At 44.2% G+C, this 16579-nt stretch overlaps 1 protein-coding gene across 4 annotated transcripts in view; it reads right to left on the bottom strand.

The window, feature by feature from the left end:
- The window catches only part of TTC39C (tetratricopeptide repeat domain 39C), a 104345-nt gene that overhangs the window by 3885 nt on the left and 83881 nt on the right, over positions 1–16579 (bottom strand). For all 4 annotated transcript variants that reach the window (XM_068562867.1, XM_068562870.1, XM_068562868.1 and 1 more), the window contains 4 exons: positions 14245–14338; positions 11802–11909; positions 6965–7074; positions 5829–5952 (listed from right to left, as the gene is read on the bottom strand). In XM_068562867.1, the coding sequence (XP_068418968.1) occupies positions 5829–5952; positions 6965–7074; positions 11802–11909; positions 14245–14338 (436 nt within the window). The remainder of the gene's footprint in view (positions 1–5828; positions 5953–6964; positions 7075–11801; positions 11910–14244; positions 14339–16579) is intronic.

The raw sequence follows: 16579 nt of genomic DNA, 5'->3' as shown, positions 1-16579 counted from the left end.
TGGAAAAGGCAAAACTGTGGTGAGTTGCCAGAGGTCTGGAAGGTAGAGCACAGGGGATTTTCAGGCCAGTGAAACTATTCTGTATCATACTATCTATAAGAGTGGATACATGTCATGATACATTTGTCAAATCCCATAGAATGTACGAAACAAAGCATACACTCTAATGTAAATTACGGACTTCAGGTGATAATGCTGTGCCAGTGTTGGTTCATCAGTTGTAACAAATGCACCGCAACGGGGTGGGGGGGATGTTAATGGTTGGAGAGGCTGTGTGGGTACACATGGGGGGGGGGGTTTTGAGGTGTGTAGGAACTCTCTGTCCTTTCTGCCCAATTTTGCTTGAATCTAAAACTGCTCTAAAAAATAAAGTCTATTGGTATCTTTCAATTGCATCACATTAATTCAAAAAACCACACAATGAGCACCTTCACAAGTTTGTAGGAGGTACTGCACCAGTCTCTGAGAGGGGATCAGACTTGATCCCTCCACTTCAAGAAGCTTGCCATCTACTGCGGAGGACGGGCACACATGTTGGGAGGATAACATGGAAGTTTTCCAAGGAAATGAAAAGAGTGGAAATTGGAAACACAGTGGAGCTAATAGAGGAGGAAAAATAGTAATTATTTCTATGAACCAATAAAGGTACTGAGATTTGAAAAGATTTTATAGAAGCATACACATACATACAATAATATATGTACACACATACACACATGTATATCACACACAAATGTATGTACATGTATATATGTATGTACATATGTGTGATATATGTGTATGTATGTGTATATGTAGGTATATATATATATAGAAAGAGAGAGAGAGCTCAAGGTTCCAGAAAAGGTTTTGGAAGTAACTGGAAGAGCTGGGTAGAGTAGCAAAGAGGTAAATGTGAAGAAGAGTCTAAACCTATAGAAGCAGGAGGTGCCTCAAAAACCTAGGCGGAAAATACCTCCAAAGAAAAAGTACTCAAAAGATCTTAAGGCAGCGGCAGTGTTAAGGAAGGGGAATGTACTTCATTCATCCCCTCATTCATTCATTAACTCTACTCATTCATTCAATATTTACTGAGCAACTACTATATGACAGCAGTGACCAAAGAGAAAAAAATTCCTGCCCTTAGGAAACTAACATTTTGTGGAGGAGAGAGATGACACAAAAGACACGATAGGTAAAATAAGTGTATTAAGGAAGTGTACAAACTAAGGTAAAAAATAAAGCCAGGAAAGGGGATAGCGGTATGCATGTGTGTCGGAAACGTACAGGTTAAGGCCCACTGAAAAAGCCACAGGTGGGTAAAGACCTGAAGAAAATGAGTGAAGGAGCCATGTGGATATTTGTGGGAAGAGCTTTTGAAGGCAGAGAACAGCAAGTGCAAAGGCACTAAGGGCTGCACGTGCCTGGTGTGTTGAAGATCGGTAAGGAGGAGTGTGGCTGGAGCCTGGTGAGCGGCGGGGGGGGGGTGGGGGGGTGGGGGTGGGGGGTGGGAGCGTGGTGAGAGGCAATGGCAGTGGGGGCGTGTGTACAGACCGTAGGCCACTCAATGGATCCAGACTTTTACTTTGAATAAGATGAGGCCACAGAAGGTCTCAGAAGTGAACCACCACCACATAACTTAGGTTTTAATGGGAGCACTCTGCTGTGCTGAGAATACACGGTAACATCCTTAAAACGCAGAGGAAGAATGCAGTGGAGAGGGGCAGGTGGGCAAGGAAGGGAATGAATGAAATGACAAGACAAGGATATAAGAATCCAGCTAGCTCTGCTGATGCAGGGAGTCACAGACAGGGACTCTGATAAGCTGAGTGCACAAAGCTGTGTGGGCCTGATGGGAAGAGTGTAATCAATGCAGATGACCTCTATCACCCACTATCAGGTGTTTGTTTGTTTTTTCCTGGAACTTAACTATTTCTCTACAAAGATCTTCACCTGTTTTCTATATGACTGAGCGATTTGGATCATTACTGCTTAACACTGGAGAATGAGATAATCTAATTAACAGATCTCTTAACTGGACTTTTAGCAAAAATATTAGAGAATTATCTCATGTTCACTCCAGAGCCTGCCTCCCTCCCCAGGGCCACATTGTTGTTGTTTATTTTGACAGCTGGAAAGGAGCTCAGAGAATATTTAGTCACATTAAGTGATGATCGTTCTTGTGCCTGCCAATTACCACTTTATATTTGCATGTCTGTTTTAATTATCTCTAAACACATGATCCTGCACTTGTGCATTAAAAAGAATACCTAGGGCTTCCCTGGAGGCACAGTGGTTGAGAATCTGCCTGCTAATGCAGGGGACACGGGTTCAAGCCCTGGTCTGGGAAGATCCCACATGCCGCGTGGCAACTGGGCCCGTGAGCCACAACTACTGAGCTTGCGCGTCTGAAGCCTGTGCTCCGCAAGAAGAGAGGCCACGATAGTGAGAGGCCCACGCACCGCGATGAAGAGTGGCCCCCACTTGCCACAACTAGAGAAAGCCCTCGCACAGAAACGAAGACCCAACGCAGCCAAAAATAAATAAATTAATAAAACAAACAAACAAACAAAAAAAACCCAATTGGGGGGAAAAAAAAAAAGAATACCTAAGGGGCTTCCCTAGTGGTGCAGTGGTTAAGAATCCACCTGCCGATGCAGGGGACACGGGTTCGAGCCCTGGTCCGGGAAGATCCCACATGCCGCGGGGCAACTAAGCCTGTGCGCAATAACTACTGAGCCTGCACTCTAGAGTCCGCGAACCACAACTACTGAGCCCGCATGCCACAACTACTGAAGGTCGCACGCCTAGAGCCCGTGCACCGCAACGAAGAGTAGCCCCCGCTGGCCGCAACTAGAGAAAGCCCATGAGCAGCAATGAAGACCCAATGCAGCCAAAAACTAAAAAATAAATAAAATAAGTAAATAAATAAATAAATTTATTTTTTAAAAAAAGAATACCTAAAATTCCTTACTGGTCCTTTGAGGTAGACACTGGTAGATATTCCAGACTTGCATCAACAACCAGGGATGGGTTTAAAATTATGAATCTTTTTAAACAGAGCAGAACTTGAACATCTGGGAAAATTCTGTTTCCTTTCAAGTAATTCCCTTAGGAGGGTTACACACTTACCCTAATTACAGGGTCTCTGCACACAACTTCTTTTGGAGTTGCACTATGTTGCTCTGGAATATCAACACTGACGAACTTTTTGACCTTTGAGAGGGAAACTTTTTTTTTTTTTTAAATAAGCAAAAGGCATCTGCAGGGAATTCTGATGATAAAAGTATGTGATTCAAGGGAAAACGCTATATTTGATCAAAAACAAGTGTGACTACAAAGAAATCTGACAAATTTTGTACAACCACTATTTTTGAATAAGTCCAAAATATTACTACTAAATCACTTTTGGAAAAGAGCAGCATATATGTGAATAAGACTACATTTCCAAAGGTAAGTGCTTTCTATGAAATCATATTTTTGGATGAACAGTCAGTGGCATTCCATACCCACAGGTTCTGCATTCACAGATGCAACCAACTGTGGATTGAAAATATTCTGGAAAAAAAAAATTCCAGAAAGCAAAACTTAAATTTGCCGCACACCCAGCAACTAATTACATACTATTTACATTGTATTTGCAACTACACATATAGCATTTACATCATATCAGGTATTACAAGTAATCTGGAGATGACTTAGAGTAAACATGGAAAAGTGCACGTAGGTTATACGCAAATACTACACCATTTTATATGAGGGACTTGCGCATTCACAGATTTTGGTATGTGTAGGGGGTCCTGGAACCAAACCCCCACAGATACACAGGGATAACTGTATGTGTGCGTGTTTCGTTTTTTTAATTTATTTATTTATTTATTTATTCATTTATTTTTGGCCATGTTGGGTCTTCGTTCCTGCGTGTGGACTTTCTCCAGTTGCGGCGAGCGGGGGCTACTCTTCGTTGCGGTGTGCGGGCTTCTCATTGCGGTGGCTTCTCTTGTTGTGGAGCACGGGCTCTAGGCACACGGGCTTCAGTAGTTGTGGCTCGCAGGCTCTAGAGCACAGGCTCAGTAGTTGTGGCGCACGGGCTTAGCTGCTCCACAGCATGTGGGATCTTCCCAGACCAGGGATCGAACCCGTGTCCCTTGCATTGGCAGGTGGATTCTTAACCACTGCGCCACCAGGGAAGTCCCTGTGTTTTGTTTTAACACAGCATTCTCACCATGTAATCATTTTTCCAGCTGCATGATTTAAATATCTTCATGCTCCCAGGAATAAGAAGCTGTGTGTAGAGAGCTGAAAGCTTTGCTAATCAATGTGCCATCCTCAGGCCAGCAGCAGAGACACTTGCTCCTATGGGAGCTGGGCAAGTCACCTAACTGTTCCGAGTCTCACCTTCCTCATCATAAAATGGGCACAACAATGCTGTCCGCCTTTTCTACTTCCCTGGGTTCCAGTGAAGAGCAAAGGAAATAACCTGCCAGACTATAAAATATCATTCAAATGTCTGCCATTATACCTTTAGAAGAAATGTTACAATATTTCTTTTTTTAAAAAATTTATTTATTTTTATTTTATTTATTTTTGGCTGCATTGGGTCTTCGTTGCTGCACGCGGGCTTTCTCTAGTTGCAGCGAGCGGGGCTACTCTTCATTGCGGTGCACGGGCTTCTCACTGCGGTGGCTTCTCTTGTTGTGGAGCATGGGCTCTAGGCACGCAAGCTTCGGTAGTTGCGGCACATGGGCTCAGTAGTTGTGGTGCACGGGCTTAGCTGCTCTGCGGCATGTGGGATCTTCCTGGACCAGGGCTCGAACCCATGTCCCCTGCATTGGCAGGCAGATTCTTAACCACTGTGCCAACAGGGAAGCCCACAGTATTTCTTTAATAACCAGTAAAGCTTTATTTTACTCAAAGATTTATTCTCTCCATGAACTTCTCCTACCACTATAATAAAAATGACTTTGTGAAGGTTTTATTACCATAACTTATAGTCTTATGATTTTTTAAACATATGAATCAAAAAGGTACGTTCCCAGTTATACTCCTTGGTGTCTACTCAAGAGAAATCAGCATGTAATTCCACACAAAAGGTCAGTACACTTATGTTGCACACTTATGTTTGTAGCAGCTTTACGCACGATCACTAAAAACCCAGAAACAAACCAAATGTCCCGTAGGAGAAGGAATAAACAAATCGTGGGACAGGTATAGCCATACGATGGAATCCCACTCAACAAGTGAGAGGAACAAACTACTGACACAGATACAACGTGGGTGTCACAGACACTAGGCTGTACAAATGAAGCCACGCACTAAAAAGTACACACTGTCTGATTCCACTTGTACGAAGTTAAAACATAATCTGTGGAGAGAAAAATCAGAACAGAGGGTGCCATGGGTGGGGCCTGACTGAGAAGGGGCATAAGGGAAATCTCAGGGGTGGAAGAAATGTTCTATGTTTTGATCATGGTGTGGATGCCACAGTGTGTATATTTGTCAAAACTCACTGAACTGCATGTACACTTAATATCTGTGCATTTTAATGGATGTCCATATGAAAAGAGGTTTCATTGTGGGGGGGGCAGGTGGAAACATATGCTTCCAGCCACCTGCATGGCTTTAGGATTACCAACCCTGACGATCAGTGTGCATCGCCTCACACCGCGGACAAGACAAGTACATCTGTCCCTTCCAGTGCCTCCTACTCCCATCACCTAAGTGACGGAACTTTTTCAACCATCGCACCATTTGTCCAAGAATGACAGATTTGTACTCTCTGAATCAGAGGAGATTAGTGACACACTGAAGGAACAAGCTGCTGTGCACAGTTTTGTTTTGTTTTTTACCTTGACTCATCCTCTGTAGGTTGGGGAGGGAGCAGTTGGGGAGGGCTTTCCACAAGTACAACACTTCAATGGACGCCAGCACGCACAGCGCTTTGGTTGGGGTTTGTTTCCGAAATCTCTCTGCCTGCAAGCAGTTGGAATGATTAGGCAACATTAGAAAAAAACCAAATTCAGATAAAAAAAAAATTTCGGAGACATTAAAAAATACATGGTTCATATTTGATGTGAACGATCCCCTCCCGCAAAGTTAAAAATGAAAATTTCTCTCTGAATTTTGCTCTCTGATTTTTAATATATTGGTAGATATGCCTTTCTCTTATTCAATTCAATCTACTATCAAGATCCAGGATATATTTTGAAAACTTTAAACTGAAATGAATCTAGTTTCATTCTAAGTCAAAGAAATTTATAAAAGCTGGGTGACAAATAATAACTTGATGGGTTTATATGGAGGATGTAATACTAGATGCCTTTTAGTTACAGTTTTATTGACGTTTTAGTTTTCTAATTAGTCCCAGTGCTCTCAGGGGCATTCCACATTACAATCTAGTTTATACTCACACTAAATCATTAAATGTTCATTCAATAAAAACTTACAACTAAAAACATGGAAAATTCAGGATATAAGTTGTCAGGTAACCCATGGTAATTCAGCTAAACTGTATTCTTAAAAGTACAGAAGTAAATTAGGGGCTTGGTCCCTACAGTCCTGGGCCCTTCTGCTGGTATATTTGATGCACACTTGTTTTTTATTAGGGCAGAATGTGATGCTTTCACTATATGAGAACTAACAGTCTGTATCTCTTGCCCAGGTTCTGCTGATTTGCATTCTTCTGAGACTACCTAGCTCTTCAGACAGATGCACTTCCTCTCCGGAGGCTCATGAGCGCCACAGGATCTGTAATGTCTCTATTCATTCAAAGAAACAACTGCTTTAATTATTTGCAACCAAACAGTACTTTGCATTCAGAGCAGAAGAATGACATGGGAGTAAATTCTCTCCACAGTCGTGAACTGCATTTTGCATGGCATTAGGTTGCCAGCTTTGCATATGATTTCTTAAAACCTGTCCAAGGTGGCAATGGTTGCAAATATCCATCATAAATGACACACCAGATCAACAGGTTCCAACATACCTTTTTCACTGAGAACTGTTCAATCTGATTGTTTTTCCTTTTGAAGAGTTTCTGAACTTCTTTAAAGACAATCTGTGCCCCGTCCACATCACCGGTGGCTCCCTGACAAACTGTAAAAAACCATCGTTGTAATCTTTAAGTATCAGGCGGAAAATGCCACTAAGGGACACCTAGGTTGATGATACTTGGAAAACGTTACCAAAGGAAAAAATGGGAGCAAATTTTTTTTTTTAATTTTATTTATTTATTTATTTATGGCTGTGTTGGGTCTTCGTTTCTGTGCGAGGGCTTTCTCCAGTTGCGGCAAGCGGGGGCCACTCTTCATCGCAGTGCGCGGGCCTCTCATTATCGCGGCCTCTCCCGTTGCGGAGCACAGGCTCCAGACGCGCAGGCTCAGTAATTGTGGCTCACGGGCCCAGTGGGACCAAATATTTTTAAAGACTGTTACACATGGGACTACACCATCCTGCTGATCGTCGTTCCACCGATTCAACAACTATTTCCTGGGACTTCCCTGGTGGCGTAGTGGTTAAGAATCCGCCTGCCAATGCAGGGGACACGGGCCCGATCCCTGGTCTGGGAAGATCCCACGGGCCTCGGAGCAACTAAGCCCATGTGCCACAACTACTGAGCCCGCGTGCCTAGGGCTCGTGCTCCGCAACAAGAAGCCTGGGCACCACAACGAAGAGTAGCCCCCACTCGCCGCAACTAAAGAAAGCCTGCACGCAGCAACAAAGACCCAATGCAGCCAAAAATAAACAAAACAAAAAAAACTATTTCCCTGGCACTAGGTTCCCTGAGCTTTGGGGCGGGGGGCGGGGACACGTGGGAAAACTACAGTCCTAGCCCTCTTTGGGGGAGACAGTCTTGAACAGTAACAAAACCCCCAGATATTATCACAGACTACAGTCCATTTAGAGCTCTCATACTCGGAAAGTGGAAGAAAAAGGAATCTAGGCAAGAACACTTAGGAGCCAGGAGGACTGTGAAAGCCTCACGGTGGTAGAAGGATACCCCTGCATCTGGAAAGAAAGTCATGAATTAGTCCGACACATGTTTACTGGGCACCTACCACCTACAGCCGCCAGCAAGAATGCAAAGAAGAAACACACACGTTTACACCCAGAAGAAACTTAAATTTCAGCTGGAGAGAGAAGACACACAGTCCAGAGCTACAATGTATATAGTGATGAGAGCCTTGGGAGTCCTGGCACCAAAGTACTTTTGGAAAAGCTCATCAAGGGAAGGGATAGTTTCTCTTTGGAGTGATTAGGGCAGCTTTGAGGAACTAAGAGTCAAGCTGAGCCTTGGAGGGGGGTAAGATTTTGATGGTCTGCATGCTATCTTCATCCCATCCAGAGCCCCCAGCAAAGATGTAGTCGTATTTCCTTTGGTTCACCTGCTCGCTACCTTCTCCAAACTTCACACCAGGCTGCAGTCCCATCCCTTCATTGAAACTTTACCAACTACTCTTCGTCGTCCTCTTTTCAACTCCCATGAAGATGAATTCATTTCTGTTAATCTTTTGCTGCTTTTGTCTTTGCCACATATTGTTTTTCAACCCCCAGTTGGAATGTCCATTGATTTGCTAGTTCTTTCTTCTTTATTCAAGTAGTCCTAAAACTGGGTGGTCCCATACTCGCATTTTGGGGCTTGGTCAAGCCAGGCACAGGGCTATGGCATGTCAGAGGATGGGCAGCTAACGGAAGGGGCAAAGAAGCACAAGCAGCAAGGTTTGCAGAAAGCTGAGGTCATCAAGGTGATGGGAAAGGCAGAAGATTTCTACTGGCAATAAGTGGGATTAGGCTGAATATTCAAAAGGAGAGATCACCCCCAGTTATGAGAGCAGCACTGGTCCAGATGTGGTGGCCTGAACCCATCCAAAATGACCTCATCGGTTGTGTTATAACATTTCAAAACGAGAAAGAAGTTCAGTGATTGTTTCGTAAAACAACTCCATCATATTATAGATCAGAGGATGTAGAGGTCCAGGAAAGTTAAAAGTCTTGCCTGAGGTCACACAGTAAATCAATTAAAAAGAATAATTTCAGCTGCCCCTAGCTTGAGGTCTCCTCAGATAACTGGTAACATTATTATATAGTCACATAATATTAAAAAAAAGGAATGAGCAAGTGTGGGTACACAAGAGAGTCATAAACATCAACAGTATCAGGATCTGAATCACCTTTGCGGTTCTACAACACTAATACCTCAGACCCTGAAGAATATACACCACCTCCTCTCAATACAGTTACAGACAGTTGCTTTAAAAGACGCAGATGTTTGAAAGCATGAGTGTCTCTCATTTATCCCAAGTCTGAGACCTACACAGAACTTAGGACGCTTGGCTCATCCATTCAGACTACGCTTTTCGGTTAACTTCTTCTGGGTAACATACCCAACAGAATTGAAAGCAGGGTCTCAAAAAGAACCGTGTTCACAGCAGCATCACTCACAATGGCCAGAGGGTGGAAACAACCCAAGCATCCACTGACAGTGAACGGATAAACAGAACATGGTCTGTACATACAATGGAATATTACTCAGCCTTAAAAATGAATGAAATTCTGACACATACTACAATATGGATGAACCCTGAGGGCACTATGCTAAGTGAAATAAACCAGATTCAATCAACAAATAGTGTTGAGTCTGCTTACCTAGAATAATCCAATTCACACAGACAGAAAGTAGAGCAGTGGTTGTTAGGGGCTGGGGAGGGGGCAGTTATTGTGTAATGAGCATAGAGTTTCAGTTTGGGACAATGAAGTTGGACAGTGGTGATGGCTGTGAAGGAACTTAATGCCACTGAACCACACACTTAAACGTGGTTAAAATAGGGACTTCCCTGACGGTCCAGTGGTTAGGATTCTGGGCTTTCTCTGCTGGGGGCCTGGGTTCGATTCCTGGTTGGGGAATTAAGATCCTGTAAGCTGCACGGTGCGGCCAAAAAAAAAATTTTTTTAAAGGTTAAAATAGATTTAAAATAGATTTTATGTATATTTTACCGTAATAAAAAAAAACCTCTCAGCTATAAGATGAAGAAGGTCTGAAGATCTAACGTATAACATGGTGACTACATGTGATAATACTGTATTGTAAAATTGAAATTTGCCAAGAGAGTAGAACTTAAATTTTCTTACAAAAAAACAGATAAATATAAAAAAAGAAATAGCACAAGGAACTAAGCCCCCAGTGGCAGTGTTTCTGGTCGCTGAATGCCCATCTTCTCCGACGCTGCCTGTAACACGTACCTGTCCTTCAGGCCAACTCAAATGACAGCTCCTTCAAGGAGCCTTCTCTGAGAGCTTGACAGAGTGACCTTCTCTTCCAGCCCACCAGATGGGCCGGCGTACACTTTAGGTGGAGCTCCTCACACATCATCTGCACGAAGCCCCCGTGGAGAGGTGGCGCCTAGAGTCTTTCACGCTTTATCATCTGCTACAACTGGTATGATCCTGGGATTTCCAATATCTGGAGAATAAATGCTCCTCTATACACCCACACCGTACCGTTATTTCTTCATGTTCCATGCTCAACAACGATTAAAAACAAACACTTGCCCACAGTGACTATGTGGCCCCATTACACCCTAACGACCGCTGGGGGGTGCTGCAGCCTCTCTGTTTTCATTCATCAACGTGCTGTGCACACCAAGCCTGCTACTTTCATCCGAGATGCCTGTGAGTTCTGTAAACCAACCCTTAAAGTATCCTAAGCGGGATACTGAAAATAATCCTATTCAAACATCAGCTATAAGAGCCATACGAAAACAGATTAATACCTGCGGGGCTTGCAGGAAGGCCTGTGAGTATAAGGGCCTTCCATCCTAACTGCTCATGGACTGCAGTTTCAGAACACCCAGGACAGACACACTGGTCACCATCTTCTAATTCTATCTTATTTTAAAGAGACCAGTTAAGGGGATGGAATGACAGGAGACGTTTTGTTAAATCCAAATATTCAGAGAAATAAGAAGATATTGAAAATAATGTTTGGATTAGCCTTAAATTTTAAGTAAAAGAATCACATATATGGGTGTGTAAGGAGAGCTCATTGTTAGAGGCAGAAAATGTACAACTACCTGGGTCTCTTCAATCTCCACCTGAACCATTCTGCATCACAACAGCACTTCATGTATTGTAGCTCAGGGCACAGACAGCTATTTTGTCCACCAGGTGGCAGCATGTCTTTATCTCTTCATTTAAGGGTAAAAAGGCAATACACACTGATATGCCTATCAGACATTACAGTTGTTTCTGCTATAATAACATGCAGTGTTGAATTACCTTGTGTTCTGCAAAATCACACTGTAATTATAATAGGGTTAATAAGTAAAACAAGGCTGAACAGACTACTCAAAATCTGTGCAACTCTGTAACCAGGGCACTAACAATCCAAACAAAGACATTAACATGATTTAAAAGACATGTTAAATTCTTTAAAATTCTTTAAATTCCTAATAAATCAAAAATAGATTTGAGAAAATAAAGGAGAGGGGTAAGGGTAAGTTGAGGCTGTTTAGGACAAAATGGACAAAAACGAAAAGCTCACAATAAGCATTTCCAGGGACCCGGCATGTGACCAACCCAGCCCTGAGGGGACGTGGGGAGGGGCAGGGCGTGCAGCACCGAACTGCCCCGCTGTTCAGATGGGCTGGGGAGAGCTGCTCTTCAGCTGCTGTTTACTTGTAGCCCAAAACAACACACGCTGTGGGAAACGGTGAAGAACACAACTTCTGCATCCTCTGCCATCACTCTCCCACCCGCCAACGCACGTGAGCTAATCTGAGACAGAGAAGGGCGCGCTGTGGCCGTGCAGACCGTGGTCTACTCACCTGCGGTTAAATAGGCGTAATAGCACTGGGACCACCGGGACTCGTTTTTTAGCCTCTCAAAGGAGTAAAATGCATCCTTGAAATTCAGCTCTATCATGCTGCACCAACCTGTGAAAGAGATATTTCTAGTACGGGACCCTAAAGGATATGCTTTACAGCCCATCTGTACGTTACAAACGTCTTATTCTGCTGACTTTCTCTGTGAGGGCTCCACGTAAACAGCCTGAAAACTTCATAAGTATCTTTTCCCTCGTAAATATTTTCAATATGATGCTTTGAGTAGACAAGGCATCTCTGATTTCACAACCAATGAAGCAGTATAGAAGGGAGGAAAGTAAAAATTCCTAGGGAAACCGTCCAATTTGCCTCCCCCCACTGGAAGTCAACCCAAGCACAGCGGTTCTTCTCTCCCAAGAACAGGCACCGGCGCAGAGAAAGAGACGATGCCAGTAGATTACAACCACAGTGACCATGTCGTGAAGTCTCACACACTCACCTGTGCATTTATGATCACAGTCAATTAGCAACCTGTTCTGAGAAGTAGAGAGGAAACCAGTGAGAAATTAAGTACTTGCCACCCTTCCCTCTGCAGGGGCAGAGAGAGGACCCCACCTCTCCCAGAGCAAAACACTGTTAGGCTGGCATCCTGGGGGGGCAGCAGCAGCAATGAGGAAGCAAGGAATTTTATCCCTCGTTGTTAGTAATGGTATCTCCCATCCACAGAGCCATCCCGTTGTGTGTCAGGCAGGCACCTGATGTAGTTCTCGTTAATCCTAGTGCAGTCTTGGAAAGGCGGCTGACGGTGTCCTCACCTGACCAAGGAGAAAGCCTAAGGCATGAAGAGGCTTCGTGACTTGCTCAAGGTCACACGGCTAATAAGAGGGAAGAACTGAGGGTCGAAGGCCATTGCTCTCTCCCGTCCACGATTTGCCTCCATAAAAAATTCTGTTATCCGCTGCACCATGAAGCAGTCGTGTCACCTTAGACCTACCATTTGAACTAGAGGGATGAGGGGGAGTCACACTTCCAGAAAATTCAGTGTCAAATTCTATGGGATATGATATGAAGGTGACATATTTTAGAGTGAAAAATTGGGGCTAATTCTTTCCATCCTAAAATGGACATCGGGATAAGATTTGAATTAAACGCCGCAACAGAGGTGTGAGGCAGCACCACAGCTGAGTAAGGAGGCCGAGTCCTGACTTTGCTATTCCCACTTCCCCCCACCCCAACCCTGAGTTAACCTTCCTAAGTCCTTAGTTCTGGGTTTCGATATTTCCAAGCTTCCTTCCGCTCTGACATTCTACCCTGCCACAGACCTGGAAATGGTGCACACACACAAAAAGGCCACCATAATCATTTCACAATATATACAGGTATCAAATCTTCATGTTGTACACCTTAAATACAATGTTACGTGTCAACGGTATCTCAATAAAACTAGAAGAAAAAAGATAACAGTGTCCTAAACAAGAGAAATAAAAGGACATCGAAGCTAGTTCCTTCCATTCAAGTCCTATACTGTTTCATCGGTTGTGAAATCAGAGATGCCTGGTCTGACTCAAAACATCACACTGATAATGTGTTTCACATTCCATTCCACATTATGGCTACCAACCAGAGCTCCAGCAGAGTTTACGGAAAAATACATTTCCCACTGGATCATACCTCATCTCCACTCCCTAAGCTATAACAGGCGTTTAAAACATAATACGGTTTACTGGGCAGTTCTCAATCTTTTAGTTTGCACTCTTCTTTAAAAAAAGATTCAGGAAAACAATTCTGTCTACAGCAAGCAAGCAAGTGGCAAACAAATGCCTCCAAGTCTGTCTATAAATTCCTCTCCAGGAGGGGAGAAGCAGGAGGAAGCAGCTAACATATGTGCCAGGCACCCTGCCTCATGCTCACCCGGCTAATTTCATCTTAATTACGCAGCTGCTCCGAGGGCAGGCGCCTGAGCTCCAGGGGCTACTACGAGGGTGAGGGCTCCAAGTTAGTTGGCAGAAGAGCTGGAATTGGAATCTATGTGCCCAATTTTCTCCTAAGCCGTATTTTTCTACTTAGGTAAACATTGGTGGGAGGGAAGAGAAAACAGTTCTGAATTCTAATATCCAGTCCAATAAAATATTCACAAATGATTTTTACTCAATTAATTTAATTTTACCTATCATCCTAGAATCTAAATGTTATAAGGAGCAAAATATTAGAAAGAAGTAATGAGAATTCATTAAGTACCACTACTTGCGCTATGGTAACAAAGTCCTATTATTATACAAGGCGGCAGGCATTTCACAAAGACACAAACTGAACAGCATTAACAATGAAAACATGCACAGGAATGCGTTAACACTGCAGGACAAGAAGCTGGACATTCAGCTGGACAGGAGCTATTGCATTAATACTATTTCAATGACAAGGGACTGGACAGACATTCAATACTTACCAATTTCATACAGACACACATGTTGGATTTCTCTCTGGTCTACTGCAAGTTCCAGAGCAGTATGGAAGGAAGTCAAGGCACTGTTGATTTGACACTAAGGAAGAAATGAAAACAGTTACTGGCTAAGATCTGTCATTAACATTACGAGCATCCTAATTCAAAAGCATCCTTTCCCTTGGTAGTTAAGCAGATTAAGCAGTATAGAAGAGAGCGATTTAAAGATTTCTGGGAAAACGCCCCCTCTCCCCTTACCTGGTTGGGAGCTGAACCGAGCACAGATCACTTCTCCTTCTGCTCAGGCAGAAGGACCCACCAGTGAGGGCGCGGCTCACACCACCCTCTCCCACAGTGGTCTCTGTGCACATGTGCACTAGAACTTGGTGTATTATCAATATAACGATTTGCTGATCTGGCTCCTTGGTCTAGGTAAGTTCCGACAGGAGAGGGACTGCATCTCATCCTCCTGCATACACCCACCGGGCCCAGAGAGACTGGCAGTCAGTACTGCCCAGAGCCCATCCATTAGCCCAGCCTCAGCCTCTCCCCGTTCCGGGACCCCCTCACTCTCTACCACACAACTCGGTGCTGTTCTCCGAATGCTTCGGGTCATCACCCCTCTTCTCCCAACACTTCAGAAATTCTCTGAGGATCCAGATTACACTTCCGACTTTTGCATTCATCTAGCACTGTCCAGAACGCCAACAGACTCTCAAATGCCTGTCCCACCTTTTCCTGGTTAAATACATTTAGTTTTTTCTTCCATGAAAGATCTCTTTCAAAGTCTGCTGATCTGATGCCACAAGCACCTGGTAAGAGCACCTAAAAGGCACCATCAGGATAAAAGGGAGGTAAACTAAACCGTAAATGCAGCAACGACAGGCGTTAAGTATCACACATCAGTAATAATATAAATCCTAAATGTCCCGAAGATGCGACACAGCCTGCCCTCGCTGACACATGCCCAGGAGCGCTCCTTTCTCCCTCCCGCAGGTGCCAGCGCCTCTCTTCCCGCCCTACACTCAGCCCTGCTCTCTGTGCTTCCCTGTGTGCCTCCCTCTGCTACTCCCAGGCGACTCCCTTCCAAGGCCCCTGCTGCCTCTTGTCCCCCAGGGCAGCCAGGCTGGGGCATGAAGGGTCTTAGAAGAGGGGCTGCTGGCTTCCCTGAGACCAGACCCACCACGTTCCTCAGCTCCTTGAGTGATACACGGTCACTGCAGGAGGCCCCAGGACTCCACACAGGGCACAGATGAGTCAGCAAGGAGATCGGCAGGACAGTCTGTGACTCAGGAACACTGGAAGCCAAGTGACTCAGTAACCACGGCCATGGCTGGACCAGTAACTGTTCGTGCCCCATAGTAACACTTCACTCTGCTGTCAGCAAGGTTCAGACTGTAGCGTTCAATCCTGTATCACCACCCACGAATGCTCGGAAGATACGGCAGGTAGCCACGGAAGATACCCATCATTGTATCACTAATTCCTGTTCTCAACTAGCTCAACACCTAGTTGAAGGGAACCTCACAGGAATGAAACAGGCCCCCAGCTCAGAAGTCAGACATTTACACTGATTGTGAGCACACAGCCAAGATACCAAAGGTAAAAAATCAATCAATCTCTTATGAAAAGGATGTGTGTGTGTAGAGAGATCTGGACATTCATTACTCCCATTTCTAACTTTCCCCTTTCTGGATCAATACTTCTTTCCCTGCATCACACATGCACTCAATTTAGCCTATTTGCACAGAATAGGGATTAGGGTTAGGGATTCTGAATAGGGATTAGGGTTAGGGATTCTGCTTTTGCATGCACCTCCCCAGTTTCCCAAGTTAATGGCATTCAGCTATCACCCACAGGATATTTCCAGATGGGCCATCAATACCAAGCTGACCCTAGCTGGGGTTCAGTGCATGGCAGTGCAACGCCACGCCGCCCTTCAGAGGATAGAAAACTACTCAGTGAACATTTATCAGGCAACTACTGGGTGCCCAGGATGGAACTGGACTCTGAAGACACCAAGATGAGTCAAAACTAAGCTCTGAATGCAAGAAAAGAAAAATAGAAGCCAAGTAATACTTGAATCAACATTATTGCTCTTAACCCTTTCAAAAACTCTGAGATAGGTATGTATTAGTTCCATTTTCGGATGAAGAAACTGACGTTCAACAACGTTAAGTGCTCAGTCAAGGTCAGGGAGTTAGCAATTGACTAGTATTCAAATTCTGCTCCAACTGCATGCTTTCTTCAGGGAGAGGGATGCAAGTGTGATTAAGTTAAGGATCTGGAGATGAGGGAGAGTTCCTGGATTATCCAGGGGGCGCTAAATGCGATCAACAAG

The sequence above is a fragment of the Eschrichtius robustus genome, chromosome 14, assembly GCF_028021215.1.
Source record: "Eschrichtius robustus isolate mEscRob2 chromosome 14, mEscRob2.pri, whole genome shotgun sequence".
NCBI classification, from domain to species: Eukaryota; Metazoa; Chordata; class Mammalia; order Artiodactyla; family Eschrichtiidae; genus Eschrichtius; species Eschrichtius robustus.
This window is presented reverse-complemented; position numbering and strand designations above follow the sequence as displayed.